Raw genomic sequence first — 19,336 nt, 5'->3', positions numbered from 1 at the left:
CACGACTGAACGCCTGAACTGAACTGAACATATAATTAGCCTTTCTGGACATAAGCGGTGCATACGACAGCGTAAACAAGGAACTTCTGTGGAACATACTTAAATCTGAAGGCATAGGTAAAAAAATAATGGAATTACTAAAGACAATATAGCGATAATAAAGTTGAAATTGCATGGGAGGGATCAAGTATTACGTCTACTGTCGAGGTATGCGAAGGACTAAGGCAAGGATGTCCGCTATCGCCGCTGTTCATGATTTAAATGAAGAATATGGAAAAGAGCCTGCAATAAAGCAACCTTGCTTTTAAACTCTCGTGTAAGCCAGGTGGAACTGACGTACAAGTGCTTTCAGGATTAATGTTGGCGGACGACATTGTTCTGTTGGCCAATAGCCAGGAAGATTTACAAACACTGGCTAATATATGTGAGTATAAAGGAGATGCAATCCGCTCAATGTTCAGCGCACATAAGTCTGATCTGATGGTATTCAACGATTTCTGCGATAAAAAGCTGACAATACAAGGGAGTGAAATACCAAGACTGGCGGAATATAAGCACCCTCGGTGTATGGATAAACGAAGGACAGGTATACGTGAGAAAACATGAACAGGCTACCACGGAAAACAGGCAAAGGATGCCGTGATAATGAAGCACAGGGCATTATGGGGGCACAGTAGATATGAAGTATTTAAAGGTATTTGGAAAGGAATAGTGGTACCAGGGCTTCCCTTTGTGAACGCGGTTTCGTATGTCGTGGATAGAAATAAATCGAAGATCTGTAGGAAGGTTAGCACTTGGAGCACACGGCAAAACTACAAACGAAGAAATACAGGGAGACATAAAGTGAGCGTCTTTTGAGGCACGAGAGGCTTAGAGAAAAATATTGTATGAAGAATGCCTTAGAAAAAGGGACGACAATAGGTGTACAGCTAAAGTATTTAAATACTTGTACCGAGAGGGCATTCACTCAGAATGGGAAAAAAGGGACATAAACTAAACAGTAAGTATGTAGGAAGGCAGGACGGAGAAATAAAGAACATTAAACGACAGGTAAAGGACAGGTAAAGGACACATGAGCTAACAACTAGAATAATTCAATGGAAAAGAAGCCTACCTTAGACATACAGTCGTGCCTCGTTAATATTGACACTTTGGTTTCCGCACAACACTGTTCATGAAGCGAGCCGTTCGTAATAGCGAATCAGAATTTTTATTTTTAAATAAAAACAAAAACAAAAAGAACAGTAAGTATAAAGTCCGCTTTAGAGCATAAAGTAGGCCTGAGAAGTTGTCATTAGGAGCTACAAGAACATTATCCGAGTAGCCGTCATGCTTCAAATGCGTTGAAAGTGTTGTGATGCACTTGCATATTGTTCTCGATGACGTTTCATTAATAAATTTCTTGACTTCTACTTTTCGTCTTCCATAAACCGGTGCTACATATCAGCATTCAGTCAGCAGAAATGTGCTGAATCTAACTTTCTACAAGGCGCAAGCTACCGTCATAGTTTTGGTCAAGTGAATTCAAGCAGTATAAAAAAATTGTAACGTGAATCGACTGCGCAACTTCGCAGTGTAACATATGAAACCACAAGCGAAAAGGAGAAATCAGTCAATCATTGACACTACGTCCATGTGGTGCCTGTCAACAAAATCTAGATGAGAAATTATCTTTGAAGCAGTGTAACGACTTGGTTTTCATGACTTTCCACATTAACGAGACAAAATACGTGGATACTAATGGTATCTGTGCATTTTCTCCTTGTCCATTGTCCGGGCAGCGAGTTTACTTATTAATGAGATGTAAATGCATGGAAAAATGTTCTCCCCAGAAAAACTGTTCACAATTCGAGTCGTCCACACTAACGGGGGTCGTAATGACGAGGCATGACTCTATATGTAAAATGTAGAACTCAGATTGAGAAAACCTATGACCACTCAAAAGGCAGCGGCCTCTTTTTTGAAGCTAGATCCGGATGCCTTAGAACCCGAATCTACAGAAGGAAGTTTAATCAAGTAGATTAAAATTGCAAAATGTGCGGTAGATGTCAAGAAATAGTTGAACATCTTATACTGCAATGTGGCAGTATCCATCCAGATATCGATGCGGGCATAGTCGCACTAGCTGAGGCCCTGTGGTTTAGAGGTAACAAATTATGCGTGAGCTAATCGGTGGTGGAGGTAAGCAAGAGATGTTTGGTAGACTGGTAGATAAATAGCAGGGAGGGGACGCATGGAAACTAAATAGAAATAAAACACTTATATTTTAAGATAACTAGGCACTGAAAAGAAAGTCGTTAAAGTTGACGGATTATCTTAGCCAAAAAACAAGGAAGAAAGGTTGAGCATGGGGATGACTATCACCACCCCATTTCAAAGGGGACGCTCCGAACATAAATTTATCCATCCATCCACTGAACTCTGCCAAGTACACGATTCCATCACAATGGTTCTGAGAGGGCAGTCATTCTTGCGTGTTTTAGAGCGCAGCTCTTTGGCGCTCGCTCCTGCGTTTTGCGGTATTCCGTTGCCCTTCGTAACAACCTCCATAAATAAATAAAAAACCCGATCTCCACCTGGCATCGAACCTCTATCTCTACAATCTCCAGCCGAGCGCTGTAAATAGCTACGCCACGCCCACGATTTTGTTTTTCATTTTTAGCATAGCATTTATTACTGCCTTTAAACGCAGAAAAGAGCTATATACATTATTTACAAAGTGATCAGCCTATAGCCGAAAACGTAGAATTGAAATATACCACACAACAGCACACAATTACAACACATCTTAGCACAACGTCACTAAAACGGTGACAAGGAAAGACAATACATCAAATAATGGGAGCCCCGCCGGGGTGGTGCAGTGGTAACACGCCCGACTACTGTGCCGGAGTTCCCGGGTTCGAACCCGACCGCGGCGGCTGCGTTTCGATGGAGGCGAAACGAAGAGGCGTCGTGTGCTGTGCGATGTCAGCGCACGTTAAAGATCCCCAGGTGGTCGAAATTACTCCGTAGCCCTCCACTACGGCTCCTCTTTCTCTCTTTCCACTTTCATTCCCACCCTCCTCCCTTCCCTTACGGCGCGGTTCGGGTGTCCACAGAGCAAGTGTGACAGTTACTGCGCCTTTCCCTTCCTGTGAACCAATTTATTTATTTATTTTTATTAATAATGGGAGCCGGTCCGCGTATTTGGGTTTGCTCGGTACGGTGGCTCCGCAAGGCACAAAACGACAGAAGAGCCGAAGAAAGCGTGCTGTTCCGACTAGCATCTACCGCCCGCAGGAGCCGAGCAGCCTAGCGATTAGCGGCGCATGCTTTTTCAATGGGCGTCATGCTGGACGCGGCACTAGCTTGAGAAAGCCTCTACTACTACTATTGCTACTATTATTATTATTATTATTATTATTATTATTATTATTATTATTATTATTATTATTATTATTATTATTATTATTATTATTATTATTATTATTATTATTATTAATATTATTATTATTATTATTATTATTATTAGTAGTAGTAGTAGTAGTAGTAGTAGTAGTAGTAGTAGTATAGAGGAAGACTCGTTTCACGAGGTTGGCACTGAATTGTCTGTATGTAACGGGCGAATTAACTGGCTAAATATTATCATCACAGTTTTAATTAATAATAATAATAGTAATTGATTCACAGGAAAGGAAAGGCGCAGTATCTGTCACACTTGTGTCTGTGGACACCTGAACCGCGCCGTAAGAGAAGGGATGAAAGTGGGAGTTAACGGGGAAAGAGAGAAAGAGGAGCCGTAGTGAAGGGCTTCGGAGTTCAGGTGTCCACAGACACAAGTGTGACAGATACTGCGCCTTTCCCTTCCTGTGAACCAATTATTGTTATTACTATTAATTAAAACTGTGAAGATATTTAGCCAGTTAATTCGGCCGTCTACTACTACTACTACTACTACTACTAATACTACTACTACTACTACTACTACTACTACTACTACTACTAATAATAATAATAATAATCATTAGCAGAGAAATATTACTTTGTGTATTATTATTATTATTATTATTATTATTATTATTATTATTATTTAGCAGTAGTAGTAGTAGTAATAGTAGTAGCAGCAGTAGTAGTAGTAGTAGTAGTAGTAGTAGTAGTAGTAGTAGTAGTAGTAGTAGTAGTAGTAGTAGTAGTAGTAGTAGTAGTAGTAGTAGTAGTAGTATAGGCTCTCTCAAGCTAGTGCCGCGTCTAACATGACGCCCATTGAAAAAGCATGCGCCGCTAATCGCTAGGCTGCTCGGCTCCTGCGGGCGGTAGATGCTAGTCGGAACAGCCCGCTTTCTTCGTCTCTTCTGTCGTTTTGTCCCTTGCGGAGCCACCGTACCGAGCAAACCCAAATACGCAGCCGGTCCGGTTGATAGTCGCTACCTTCGTAAGTGTCTCTAAGCTGGTGCACCATCTGGCCGAAAAGAGTACTGGGAGAAACGAGAGGCTCAGCATTCCGATACAACATAGGCGATTTTGACAGGCTGTGCAGTATATGGACGAAAATTGTATTAAACGGTTCATGGTCATGTTTGGTGGCCATTAGGTAACGCACACTGTGGGAATTCAAAATGAAGTTTTTTTTTCAGTGTTTATTGTAGAACGTCCCAAATAATATCACAATATTACATCTTTGTAGGCAATAAGCAGTGTTTGATGGTTTCAGGCGTATTACATAGAGACAATTAACAGAAGAAACAAAAATATATTTTTTTTGTGAAGCCACATTTTTACAGGTACAACTTCGACATGAATCGGAAAGAGAAACGTTTTAGTACAAGGCCATATCGGCATTTTGCGTACTCTTTTAAACACATAATGCCCCATACAGTAACAATAGAGAGAGCGATATAACGGTGGCGGGAACAACATAGACATCAATTCTTTGTACAAATATTTCCGTGAAACAGAGAATAAGTACTCTTAAGAAAAGCGAACTGCAAGAAAATTCACTGAATCGTAAACGTCTTTCATAAAAGCAAATATTAAGAGCCGATCGGTAAAATTGGAAGAGAGGGGTAAGTTGGGAAGAAAGTTCGCAAACTTAGCTTACAGAGGTGCTCTGATAATTGGATGGGAGCTATTACGAAAAAAGAAGAAACGAGCAGCTGTCTGACATAGAAATGTGTCAAACCTAGTCCGATAGCAACAGACTGAATAGGTTGTTGCGCCACGTTGGCTCAAAACGGGAGGATCATATAAACGTCACAAACGTTCGGTGAAAGCTTTGGATGCGAAGCCTCGCGGAATGGAGTACCTGCAAAATATAATAACGTTTTGTTGCCATGGACATATTACAGGCCTGTGGTGGAGCAAACATTAATAGGCTGTGCGGAACAAGAATCTGAGCATAGCTTTCAACTGCCGGGACCCGCTCTCTGCAGTAGCGGCTATTTGGCTTAAACGCATGGGGGGGGGGGGACTCCAAGGTGTTTAGGATGGACACGAGACCATCCAATACCAGCATAATGATTCGGCATTGCTCCCCATGAACCGAACCACGGACCAGAACTTTTAGATATGTTCATTTAAGCGCCAGATACAATACCAAACTGCTCAATAGTGGTTATAATTTTGTCAATGCTGCCTTATTAGGGCAAAAAAACGCCAAGTCAGCGGCATACGGAAGCGCTTGGACTTTGACAGAGTGAAAGGGGTGCCATAGTGGAGAACTTCTTAGTAATTTCGACCAGCTGGGAATATTCAACGGGCTCTGGCATCGCGCATCATACGGACGCCGCTTCGTTTCCCATCAATTGAAACTTATTTAGAGCCATTTAAGTGATTCACAAAAAAGGAAAAGCCTAGTATCTCTCACTCGCGGAAGAGGAACTAGTTGGTACGGAATATGTGTGAAAAATAAAAAGTTGTCTGTAACTATACATACATGTCTTGGTCGAATTCTTTGCTCCAATATATCGAAAAGCTGAAACAGCTGATGAGCTGCGCTCACATTTCACCTTTGGAAGTAACGCAATCGTCTACAATTTGTCTGCCAAGAACGATCCTTGGAGGCGATTTCCTTTGTAATTATTCACCCTGTATTCACAGACTTGGAATAGGAGCAGTTAGGAATAAGGGTAGACGAAGAATACCTCAGTAATCTGTGATTTGCTGATGACATTACTTTGCTAAGTAACTCGGGGGATGAACTGCAAATAATGATTGATGACCTAGACAGGAAAAGTAGAAAGGTAGGATTTAAAATCAATATGCAGAAGACTAAGGTCATGTTCACAGCCTCAAGATGGAACAGCAGTTTACGTTAGGTAGCGAAGCACTGGAAGTTGTAGACGAATATGTCTACTTAGGACTGGTAGTAACCGCAGACCCGGACCATGAAAGGGAAATAACAAGGAGAATAAGATTGAGATGGAGCGAATATTGCAAGCACTCTTAGAGTATGACTAGCAGCTTACCGGTACCGCTCAAGAGGAAAGTATACAACAGTTGCATCTTACCTGTACCTACCTATGGGGCTGAAACGTTGAGGCTAACAAAGAGGGTTCTACTTAAGTTGAGGACAACGCAGAGGGCTATGGAAAGAAAAATGGTAGGGATAACATTAAGAGATAGGAAACGTGCAGAATGGGTCAGAGAAATAACTCGTCACTGACATTCTAGTGGAAATCAAGAAGACGAAATGGGCATGGGCAGGACATGTCGCACGAAGAAATAATAACCGATGGTCGCTCAAGGTAACAAATTGGATTCCAAGGGAAGGAAAGTGTAGCAGGGGGCGGCAGAATGTTAGATGAGCGGATGAGGTTAAGAAGTTCGCAGTGGTCAAGTGACTGCAGCTAGCACAGAACCGGGATAATTGGAGGAATATGGGAGAGGCCATCGCCCTGCAGTGGGTATAGTCAGGCTGATGATGATGATGATGATGATGATGATGATGATGATGATGATGACCCTGTGAGACATGTCATCTATGTTTAGGCCATAGGTAGGCTTGCATCTGAGGGCTTGCCCTTCGCCTGCCGGAAATTCTTATCTATGGCGGTAAAAGCTTTCTCATAGAACGTACTTGTGGGATTGATCACAAACCCTCCCTCTTTATCCATCTGAAGTGTCACTCGCTTTCAGTGAAGGGCACAACTCGGGGAAAATTCTGGTTAATGTGCCGTAGATGTTTTGCCTGTGCATTGCGAACGGCGTCTATACCGTCAGAAAGGCACCTGTGCTTCTCACCTTTGTCGGCTTTCTCTGGCACACACGGTGTACAGTAGCAAGAAGTTCATGGCTGCTGATACTTGCTTCCAAACTGTACTTGAGCCCATTCTGCAAAAGGGCATCAATTTCCTCGGGCATTGTTACTCCATTCAGATACGTGACAAAGCATCTTTAAACGTTAAGTCGTTCCTTGTTTAGGAAGTGCCGCCGCACAATATTCCAGTAAACGTCAGTCGCCTGGGCTGCCAAGCGTCGCGGTGTTCCTGAAGCCAGCGAACGCCTAAGAGTTCACCAGTTCCAGTGAAGCACAATATTCGAAGTCAGTCATGCAAGGGTCTCACCTGTCTGCAACGCTCGGATTTCCATATCTTGTCTATCCGCTTGCAATGCTTCAAAGAAGGCTATAGGAGGCCAAATAACGCCACTAGAGCTTTGGGCGTCGAATTCACCCTACATCAATGGGATAGAGTATTCATTCGGCAATTGATGATGGCAATTGCTGCGACGCATGCCGTTGCCTGTTTGTCGGAACTGTGCACACAGGTTGCCCAGAGGCTGTATGTGCCTCGTCCCTTTTCTGGTTCCCGTCTTTTGAGCCTTTTTTCTTTAAAAACATGTAGCAACTGACCCAGATTTTAACTCTAAGGTGCGATTGAGCATAGTGTAAAGGTAAATTATTTGGCAGGCATTTTGGTTGGTTGGTTGGTTGGTTGGACTGTATGATTTACGTCCCAAAGCGGCTCAGGCTAGATAGATGCCGTAGTGGAGGACTCCGGAACTTTCGACCATCTAGGGTTGTTTAACGTGCACTGACATCGCACAAAACACGAAAGCAAGTCCAATTTGCCCCCATCGAAACACAGCAACCGGCGGTCGCGATCGAACCCGGGTACTCCGGCACAGTAGTCAGACATTTTAACTACTGCACCACCACCCTGGGGCAGTAGGTATTTTCGACAGGGGAGGTTACAGAGGGAAATATATATTTTTATAATCTGTATTGTTAAATTTTATTTGCCTTGCATGGCACCAATAAATAACATTATTCAAGTCAGTTTGAAAAAGGCCAGTTTTGGTATTGTTAGGACCGGTCGTTATTTTACGGCATATACGCAATCTGCAAAAGAGCATTGAGTAGTAGTTTTTGAATAATAAAAACAAGAGAGGGCAGAGAACGGATACTTGAGGGACCTCAGATCTGACGGATGGAAGACGGAAATCAGTGTCCTTACAAAGAAAAGCGCAAATTCACTAAAAACAGTTTTTTTTTAATGTTATGGCATCGGAGTTTATCTACCAGAACAGAGTGGTTAACCTGGTCAAACGGTATAGAAAATTCGAGAAAGGTGTAGTAATTATGAAACCTCAATCTAGAAGTATGTGAACTTTTAAGGTAAATGAAAAATGTTCTGTATCACACAAGAATGGTTTGCGGAATTCATGTTGAAATGTTGAAAAAAAGACCATATCAGTTTTGAGCACACCGATGTAAGTGATGTTGATCTGTACAAGTTGATCATGTGGTTCACCACATTGATAGACGGGGACTATCTTTCTGGTCTTCGAATCATTGGGGAATGATGCCGAATGGTTAGATTGGGTAAAAATGCCCTGGAAAATTATGGAGCTGTACTCGGCACTATTTTTTAAACACTTCGTATCAGTGCGATGAAGTCCTCGGGAAGAACTTAGCTTTTTTGTTTGGTGACGATAGATTTGATGCCGGAAGAATCAACCAAGATGAGCTTGACTTAGTGATAATTGTGCGCTTGATTTTCAGTAATCTGTCTCGGCGAATTTGGTAAAAACGATTCAATAAAGGCGTTATAAGCAGTCAGGCACATTACCGACTGGGTACCGAATCACCAGATTTTGATTTCAATCATGTAATTATGGTTTTTTCTTTTTTATTATGCTCCAGAAATTTGTCGTAGGCATGACGCTAACTTCATTCCTATTTGTTAGTAGCGAGACCCGGTCAATGTTTCTGGAAGACGTTTTAGATTTGGCTAAAACATTGAAAAATTACGAGCTAGAATGAAAAACAGCTTAGTGGTGTTACTGTGAGGTGCTGCTAGATTTCACACTTTTCTCAATATTTAACTGATACTCTATGAGAGCTTTGTAAAAATAGAGATATAACGAATATTTACTTTTTAAGTAAGCATCAGAAGTCCGTAGGCGTGCTCCAAATTTCGTTTTTAATGTTGCTAGCTCTTGATGTCGTTCAAGTGGCTCCATTTACGATGCTTTAGAAGTGGAAGTTACATATAGTGTTGGTCACTACGTACTCGTTTATTTCTTCACGAGTGATTTTCTTATTTTGGAATCGAGAAGGTACCAAGCTAGATTGATGTCAATAACACCGATGACACCGTTGTAATTATGCTTTTGGCTGTATGCGGCTCTCTATGGGTTACAATTGTTCCTAGCTAAAACACAATTCAATAGCAGCCTTGTTTCTTTTGCCATGTGTTTGCTCTCGGAAAAATAATCATGTAAAAACTTAAATCCTCAGATAGTTTGGAAAACGTTCTTTTATGGACTAGTGTTAATTAGCACGGTAAACACAAAACTAATTCCGGAAGCAAGGATTGCGTGAGCAACTTCGCAAGCGCATTGGATATATACGGTTAATCTAACTAGCTACTATGTTCTAATCCTACCCAATTCCTCAACTAGGGTGTATTAGGAGCGTTCTCTGAAGTAGCCATACGTCCTGCGGTCATATTTGTTTTGCAGCATTCAGAAAATTGAAGAAAATAGCACCTTGTACTGTGCGGAAAAATTCAGCACGAAACATGTTGTTCTGGTCTCGCGCAATAATAATTCAGGAGCAATACGAATCCGTTTTGAACAGCCATTTATAACAGAGAAATGCGATCATTTGAATCTTATTTAACTTGTTCGAGAGGCAAAGCGCTTTGAAAGCACGCACGGGGAGCGTGAATTCACAACAGTTACGACACGTGCCTTTGTTTGCGTTTTTGTTCCGAGCCCATGTTGGGAAAAATGTCGATACCAGCACCGTTCCATGTTCAGCGCCGCTGCAGCAATGACCACATAAGAACAATTGCCGGATGCAGGTGGTGCATTTCATTCTTCTCGTGTCACCTTCGTCGCAAGAAAAATATAATAATTGAGGACGCAGGGAATATTTCGACCATGCATCGCCAGACAATTAGCTGCAGCTTCCTTTTATAGGCAAAATTGCTGTTTAGAGCTATGTCGACTCCAGCTTTGTTTTTCAGTGCGATCAAAATACATTCAAAAACTGTTCGGAGCACGTGAGTGCAGCAAAAATATATTGCGAAAGGGTTAAGACAAAACTGCTAATGCTGCAAAAGGACGGGGCTCTAATTATTCGTTGTGCTATGTTCCCGCTTTGGTGCTCTGCAAAACAGCTGAATAACATCCGGTTCTGTCCCATGGCACTGCACGAATTAGGCGGAGAAGACTCGTGCGTCCGTGCACCTCGCCTCCGTGGGACGCGTTACCTAAGAACATCATGCGGACGTTCAGAGCGTGTGTATATGAATCACATTTGTCCTTCAGCAAGCATTTGATCCATTTTTGATGATTCGCGCCGCACGTGTCGAACATGATGGACGTAGGCATCCGAATCGTATATATACGCTGTACTGCAGCCTCTGAAGTCCCCTCAACCTCTTGTGGCACCTCTGCACATCCAACAGACACCCCAGGTCAACCACATCGTACATTCAATCATGGCTGCCGTCGTCTTCGTCTTAGCCCTCCTGATGCCCGCTGTCCTAGGGAGCAGCCCTTGTAAGGCGGCTGTTTCTTTCTTACAGTGCTCAGATATACTGGTATTATTTGAGCACTCTGGGCTTGTAGGATCACATTCTTTGTCTAGACGATGGTTCAACGATCGAGAGGCGTTATACGACTAGTGAAAGGATAGTGAATGATTTGTTGGAGATCACCTGCAGAGTTTAATAGAATAAAAGGAGGGCTATGAGTGTGACAAATTCAGAAAGAAGCCTGTGGTCACTTGGGGAAACATCCACCAGCATAAATATTTCTGGGCATCAATAACGAAACAGGTGACATTGAAAACTTGAGCGTAGGTAAATATTACACAGAAACCTGGCCTGTAAAGACTAACATAGGCTTGCTCCAAATTAGGCCCTGCATTCATAACGGCCTTTAAAAATCCGTTATGTCGTTTAGAATACGCGACAAAAAAGAAAAAAAAAGTGTATTTAATGTCAATTCTAGCGTTTTCTTTAGAATATCTGCAGCTCGTGTTTAAAAATCCTTCGAAGGTTATCAGTTAAATATATCTTCTCCTAAATGTCAGCCTCTCTGCGTCACTTTATTAAAAATTGAATCTTATATTTCTAATGTTTAGGATTTCCACTGTCGTCATTCATAAATTTTTCTACGCAATATTTCGAACGTATTGTTAAACATTTTGCGTGCCCCAGCTATCAAGCGATGGATACGTGTGCGTCTTATTTTCAGACCTGAATATATGTTATTACCTTAGCTACCCACTCCTTTCTTCCGATTGATCCATTTAATGCATCTCTTTGCGTACCATAGTCTAGTATTTTACAATAAGATATCTATAATCAAGGAGATTCGAATTTAGATTCACAAATTGAATTGGCTGCTTACTAAAATTTTGGTAACAAACTGCGAAAGACTTCAGTCTTTGCGTTGTAAAACGTTGTGAAAACTATTTTTTTCTACTTTCTGGTAAATAACTATTGTCCAATACTTACACAAACAGTTCGGCGTATACACGGCTGATAGATAAAGGCTTAAATCCAGATAAACGGGGACCTATACTTCTGCCTTACTGATTTGATATATTTTGGATCTGATTTTTTCGGTCTCCACCTCGTCACCAAAACGGGAGCGTGTAGGCTCCATTGCTTGCTTACTCGCGTTCATGCTCTGTCTCCCGACGACCTCAGCTCTTCGTTCCAACTGATGGACATTATCGCCAATTAATTAACCTTGGCCGCTTAGCAGCGATACATGTACGGCGTCTTCATTCGATCGCAATCAACCTCATTTTTCTCTTTCAAGCCCTGCACCCCTCAAACTTGCGAATTATGATAAAGGAATGCGTTTATTGATCTCCTCCTTTCCTCTGCACTCCGACAGACATTCATGAGTGATACTCTTTGCAATAAAACACTCCTTTGGATTATTCCTGTATATAATATAACAAGTCAAGTGAAAACATGAACTGCTGTGCTAAATTAAGAGAGTGCAATGAACGTGCTTCAATGCACGTCAATCATTCTTTGAAACTTTGGTGCTCCGAAGCTTAGAGGCGTCGATTCCCTAATAATCGACGAAAGCCGTTGGTCAAGGTTTAGTAAGGCCCTACGGAAATAAGATGTCTTTGCTAATTGCCAGAGTTCTAGGATTTCTTATAACAGTGCACTGTTAAAATTACTTCACCAGTGCATTAAAATTGTTTTATAGCTTTCTTAAAACGTTAGCTTAGGCGGGCTAGTCCATTGTGTTTTTTCGCAAAAGGTAAAGAAAGATGACTAAATTTTACTGCGTGGTGTTTTGTCTGCTAGTACTAGAGACAAAGCCCGGAATAAAGAAATCTTCCTGCTCTAGAAGAACACCTGGCAAGCCATAGAGAACTATTTTCGATGGCCACGTGGACTATATTCCGATTATGACAACAGCGCCTGGACTAAACTTGCTTTTGAAATCACGCGGAACTGTTTTTAACAAATGTAAGTGAGCTCACGATTCTAAGCAGTGAGTATTGAGGCTAGAATATTTTCATGAGTAGATATTCGTCTAACAGCTGATATATTAAACCTGGGTACCTGTCAGGGGCCTTCTTTACTCACCAAATTCAGAGCAGCGACACATGGGGATATTAATTTGGCACTTTTCTTGTTATTTTTGCACCTTAATATTTTCCATTGCACCTCGCTGTCACTTTGATCTTTCAATAATTTAGGTGGACGGGTGTATAATAAGATCCTAAAAAAATCGAAAGAGAAGTTATTGTGTAATAGTGGCCTTACATGAATCACATTCCAGTCTTCTGGTTGTTTGAAGCTGCAACCACAAGGAGCGGAAAACTGCTTCGGAAAAAGAGTGCTTGAGTGGGGATATTAACGTCTTCCTTTGTCACCGTTATGATTTAATGGATATGTAGAAGTTCATTTGAAGCAAGTTAAGGTTACAAAATTTCCAAGCACACCAAAACGGATAAATAAGCAGCTTCAAAGCTGCACAGTGATTCGTAGTGCATTGTGCGTAGCTCCTACCAAATAAATATACATAAAATGATAATGATGGGAGTTCACTCGAAATTTTTTATTTTTGCTGCTTTCACGATATTGCATAAAAAATTCCGATTGAAGTGGGTTTCACGAGTTATAATTACTTGATAGTTTAAAGAAAAGAACGTATTTAAATACGAACATAATATGGTAAGAATAGACTGAAATGTTAAACCTACATCCTCCTCGTGCACCTTCCTTTTTTGAAAGCCTTAGCTTGGTACATAATGACTTATGGCTTGCTCATTTTTTTTTTTTTTAATTTTCCACTTCACCTTCTTTGAGTGCCTCAGGTGTCTACAAAAGCTTGGTCTAAGTAGACGGTCACTCTGCTTGCGTAGAACATAGTGCAACTGCTGGTCAATCTTCGCCTACCCTCGTATATCATGATTGTTCTTGGGGCCACCGCACAAAGCTGATTAATTGTCTTCAACGACAACAGAAGGCTGAGTAAAATGCTTCTGACACACATCGTTTTCTTTGCAGCCGACTGCCTCAATGCCACTATTCCAAACATCCTGAACATCGGAGAGGTGAGTAAAAGGGCGGCAAAAATTAGCACCAGCATCCGAGGCACTTATGTTAATCATTATGATCTGGTAAATTTGAAGCGACTTTTATGTTCCGCATTTTCGTTTTCCTCCATCAGCAAATATTGAGACCCCAGCATGCTAAAGCTATATATATCTTATTGCATACTTTAGAGCTGTTGCTAATGAATGCATTAACATCTTTTGTGCACTACAAATTTTAGGATAAACATTTACTTTTTGTGCTGAAGTACTAAAAGGCAATACAATCCCTGCTGTTATTTCTTTATTTTTTAACATAATGCAATCCATAGCTAGTCACTATTAAAGTTCCCTAGACAGTATGGGCTGAAGAATGTTCAAGTACGCTATTGTTTGTGTTCGGGGGTCTAAAATGGATCTTGCCTCCTTCAAACTTGAATGTATATTGTTATGTTTAGAGGTAGATACAAAATAAAGCATTTTTATATTAAATTGCTTTCTTCAATATACACCTGATGTTTGTGAAATTCGAATACCTACTGGACTGCAGCGTGTATTCGTTAAAACACAAAACCTTCAATACCAACCAATAAGCCTCATTGACCCCTCCAAAGGCTACATTCATAAGTGAGGGTACGCAGCATGCGATCGAGGTTTTCATTACCTAGTATAGCATCAAAAACACATAAGTGTGTTGATACCTTACTATGTCAATACCTAACGGCGATAACATTATTTGTTGCAGTGCATTGGAAATTCTTTGGATCTCTGCAACGGCACACCGGTAAGAACACCGTTATCATTGAAAATGAATGAAAAGATAAAATATATGGTTGGTGAAAAATAATCTCAATAAGGAGACAGAGAACCCTTATGGGTAAAGAACAGGTGTGGAGATTAGTGCTAAAAAAAGGTGATAGGGAAAAATGAAAACTCATGTAGAAAGAAGTGCGTGTGGCATTCAAAATCCCTCACGCAAACCTTAAGCCCTCAGGGAAAGAACTAGGGACTTGATGCCATGAAAATGGCATGCAGAAACGTATCGAAGGCGTCCAGCTTCTACGTACATCGGTAATTTTAATGATAATACGGGGCACGTAATGCTAAAGACGTATGCTGTGAAAGCATCATCCCAAAAAAATAAATACGATTGCAATTTCTGCTTCACAATACTCTATTGCGCATGTGGGCAAGAAGGACACTATCGTCCATGTAATGTTCCCATTAGCTAGTTACCTTAGAACATCTGATATTTTTCGAAACTAACGTGGTACCTGAACTGGGTTTTTTCAATTTGCAGCTAGCTCTCATTGTTTGTATTTCGTTGGCAACATGTATTTTAAGGTACTATAACACCGTGGTTTTATTTACACGATACAATATCTTTTTTTTACCTCTTTTTGATGCACAGGAAGATGTCCTGGATGGCGTGGTACAGGTTGTTGTGGTGAGTATAGTTGCATTGTGGACTTCTGCATTCGAGCAGCTGTAGCTCATGCGCATGCGCGTACTTGACCAAATTAAAAAGTCTTACTGAAATAATAAGAATTATCAAGTAAGAAAAAGCCCGAACAACTTCTCTGCGCCAGAGCACTCTGATGAAATTATCAGGAAGACAATGTTTTAGCGTTGGTATAAAAAGCTAAAATATCGAAATGTTTTTATTGCTCTTGCGAGTGAAGTAAGAAAAAAGGGCAATCAGCTAGCCTGCCCAATAGGCTCGTGTGGTCCAAAAAGACTGCAACGTGCAGGCAATGAAGTGTAAAAGGAGGTATTAGAATATCGATTAAAAAAGGATACCGGTGTCGCAAGAGCCTTCCTCTGCCGAGGCGGCGGACACGACGAAGACTTTAATAGCGGACACACATTTTACAACTACTCGACGACACTGCCCCAGAAGGCCAGGAAGAGCTATAATTTCCTTATCCCCTCCCCCTCTCCTCTCTCTCCCTGAGGCGTGTCTGGACTGCTCCAAGGCATCTTGATTGGCGGAGTTAGATCGAAACGTTCAGTTCGGTTATTTACAAGGCGTGATACAAAAAGCGAGCCACACCACTGCAATCGGCGTGCGATATAATATTAATGGTTCTTGTTTGACCAAAACATGATCGACAGCAAAATGTATCCCGTGGGGCATTCACAGCTTGAATAGCAAGCGACGTCCCTAGGCGGTCTCTCAAACAAGCTGCTATACCACTATTCCCCATTGATAACGGAGGCTTCGCGCGTTTATAACCACGGCGCATAATAATTTTGTAGGCACCAGGTTTCGGAATGTGAAATGCAGCTGTCACTGTCACACTCTCTACAAACAAATTCGATAGACTACAAAATGATGTAAACTAAAAAAAAAGAAACATTTATTGCCTTCGTCACATTTCTCAGTGAGCTGTGGTCATGGAATAGCCGTATATACTTTAATGGTAGATCTCCAGCGCGACAGCTCAGCGTACGCGAAGTTTATTTCAAATTTAGCCAGTACAACGATAAATACATCATATCCTCTGCATACATGTAAACGCACAGTACGCTGCCAAACAAATTTCTTTTTGTAACCATGCGTCTCGTTTCCACCTACAAAGAGGATGCGGTTGAATCATATTAACTGAAAAGCCTTCTTCTTACAGTGCCTGATTGACGCTCTGCTGGAACTGAACCTCTTGGGCGCTTTGGCGGCCTTGCTGGAAATCCTCGAAATCGTACTTAGCGTCCTAGGCCTGAGTGAGTTGGTTCAATGCGACACTTGATTTGTCACTTGCTTTAGTGCTTCAGGTGTAGTGGTTTTCTTCTGCAGAATTTGCGGATGGTTGTAGTACATGTAACAAAACAAAAATGTGTTTTTCCAATCCAATCCAATCTCCGTAGTCTTTGCGCTTAAATGCATAAAGTACTTTAACTCAGCATGAAATTTCTCTTGTGTTCTCAGAATGTCGGAGGTATAATAACTGCGCCCTTGACTTTGTGCATGTAAAATCAAGTTAGTCGTGTGAGTGGGAGTCTGAAGCATTCCAGCAAATGAAATTGATTCTTAAGTAAGGTTTTCTTGCTAACGTTTTACGCTAAGAAAGAAGTTATTTCAGTATCCATATTTTCATTCCGGCACATGGTTTAGTAAAAAAAAAAAAGTGGATGCAGCAGCCGAAATTCTTCCCTACGCATATTCACAGCAGCAATATTCGCAAATAACTAACATTAGTCTATGACTGATGAGCACACATTTGGTTCTATCTGCCATTTTCTACCTAAACAAAGGGCTTGTCCTGTCACCAATTGCAAACCGATATATTTCGTCGGCTATATGAATTCCTATTAGAGAGATTTAGCTTTCCGTAATCCGCGATCCGCCACCGTGATTCTCTACCGCGCGTGGGCGGGGCGCCCAAGCTGATTGGTCCCGACGCGGCAGGTCTGTGTGCCGATGTCCAGTATGTGGCGCCATCTATCGGTGTCAAGGGGGGTCTGGGCATGCGCATTTGAACGCTAAGTGGCGGATCACGGTAGCGGATCGCGGATCACGGTAAGCTAAAACGGTTTATTATCTGAGTAGCCGCATTTTTTTTTTTGCTATCTCGCCAACGCAGTGAAGCAAACGAATACCATTGTTTTACTTGCAAAGTCCGAAATACACGTCTGTAAATTTTAGTCTGAAATCAGATGGGTGATATTTAATTGCCGTGACTGTTCTGAAATCAAACAAGCATCAAGAGCCTCCGAACACACGCGTTGCGTTGGCGGTTTTTAGTTGATAGCAATATCTTTGAGCACAGATCTAAATTGGCACACTACATTGCAACGTTTGCTTTACCAAAATAATCATACACATTATTCTTCAACTAGAACTGTAGGGTTTCAGTGAAGCTCACATTTTGGTGTGACTTCGAAAATGTTATTTAATGTTATGATTGACGTTGCACATTGTTTCATGCCGGCGCAGGTTTGGGCACCCTCACGAGATTGATTAAGCCACTGTGTGCTATAACCCGCGTGTCCGGATGCAAAACAATCCTGTCAGGTGGAGAAACTTGCAAGGAACCGATAACTGTTACGCTTCCGGGAGACCTTAACCTTGCAGAGGTAAGCCGAATCGTCAGAGATGTCTCGTGCATTTGCTGTTACGATTGCAACACTGATGGATTACAAGTATTAAGTAAAGCTTTAAATCTCTAACATCTACGAGGATGCGCACTTTCCAGCTTTTTCCGATGAAAACACTTTTCTTTCTTACTGTTTATCCAGAAATTAGAATTCCTCTTTAGCATGTACAAAACTCTAGGGCAGAAACGATCGAAAATTGAAAGAAAATACTTCGGTTCAAATACTCGCATCTTGTAGGTATGGTGCAGATTTTTACCATATTTAAGCACGCAATTCGTGATACCGCGGCGTCCACCGCATTTATGTTTATGCCAGTCGGTTTAAGCCGATGGCCAGTTTTTCTCCCCGAGAGCGGCTTTGCCGTTTCACACACGCAGGCGGTAACAATAACAACATATTTTCACCGCCATATACCACTTCTTTCACTACATATTTTTATTACTGTTAGAAATGTTTTTCATACTATTATTTTGGACCCATAATTGTTTTGTGCCTAAAACTCACTTAGTTAAATTATTAAGACCAACACTAAATTTGGCATGCATAGTCTGTGCAGCGTCACAATCCAGCTGCACAAGTTTTGATGCAGTGGAAGATATTCTTAACCGTCGATATGTTTTAAATTATCAGGAGGCAGCCAACGAAAGCGATTCACCTGATATACTAGTTCCTGAAGCTCCATGCCAAAAGAATGCACAAAGTTTGCATAGTTGTGGACAGCGGAAGATTAGAGTAAAGAATACTACTTTCGATGCTCTTTATGCCTGCTGCCTTATTAGCTATGCAAAACTAAACATCGTCTTTCACGTATCTCACTCCTGTACATCTATAGGTCCGTAACACAAAATAAACATTGTATTTTAACCTGTTTGGAGGCAGAAGTCAATTGCTGACCTCTTCAGAGGATATTAAATATGAATAAATCTTTTATGAGGACGTGTCAAAAATCTAAGTGAAAGCGATATGTGTGATTTATCTCCTCCAGTGATAGGCGTTATTTGGAGGCCTGCAATAGTGAAGGCTGGCGACATACCTTGATGTTTCCAAATGATTCCTTTCCAGTGCATTGATGACACCCTGCTGCTCTGTGAAAATGGTGAACTTGCGACGGTAAGCTTTTAAATCCGCTTGGTGGCAAACATTCGGTTATGCCATATATGTAGCTCATTGGGGTTGGTTTGATAGCATCGGTTGGTTTAATAGGTTTATTGCAAGCATCGCGCTTGCATAGGA

At 41.4% G+C, this 19,336-nt stretch overlaps 1 protein-coding gene across 1 annotated transcript in view; it reads left to right on the top strand.

Annotated features, from left to right (window-relative positions):
• LOC146189443 (uncharacterized) overlaps positions 1 to 19,336 on the top strand; it is a 42,790-nt gene that overhangs the window by 14,243 nt on the left and 9,211 nt on the right. Inside the window, exons 2-7 of the mRNA XM_084605269.1 lie at positions 13,983 to 14,029; positions 14,754 to 14,792; positions 15,420 to 15,455; positions 16,636 to 16,729; positions 17,943 to 18,082; positions 19,166 to 19,213. Of these exons, the coding sequence (XP_084461395.1) occupies positions 13,983 to 14,029; positions 14,754 to 14,792; positions 15,420 to 15,455; positions 16,636 to 16,729; positions 17,943 to 18,082; positions 19,166 to 19,213 (404 nt within the window). The remainder of the gene's footprint in view (positions 1 to 13,982; positions 14,030 to 14,753; positions 14,793 to 15,419; positions 15,456 to 16,635; positions 16,730 to 17,942; positions 18,083 to 19,165; positions 19,214 to 19,336) is intronic.

The sequence above is a fragment of the Amblyomma maculatum genome, chromosome 5, assembly GCF_055883805.1.
Source record: "Amblyomma maculatum isolate TAMU_Amacu chromosome 5, ASM5588380v1, whole genome shotgun sequence".
Lineage (NCBI taxonomy): Eukaryota > Metazoa > Arthropoda > Arachnida > Ixodida > Ixodidae > Amblyomma > Amblyomma maculatum.
The sequence above is the reverse complement of the archived record's forward strand: the minus strand, read 5'-3'. Positions and strand labels throughout refer to the sequence as shown.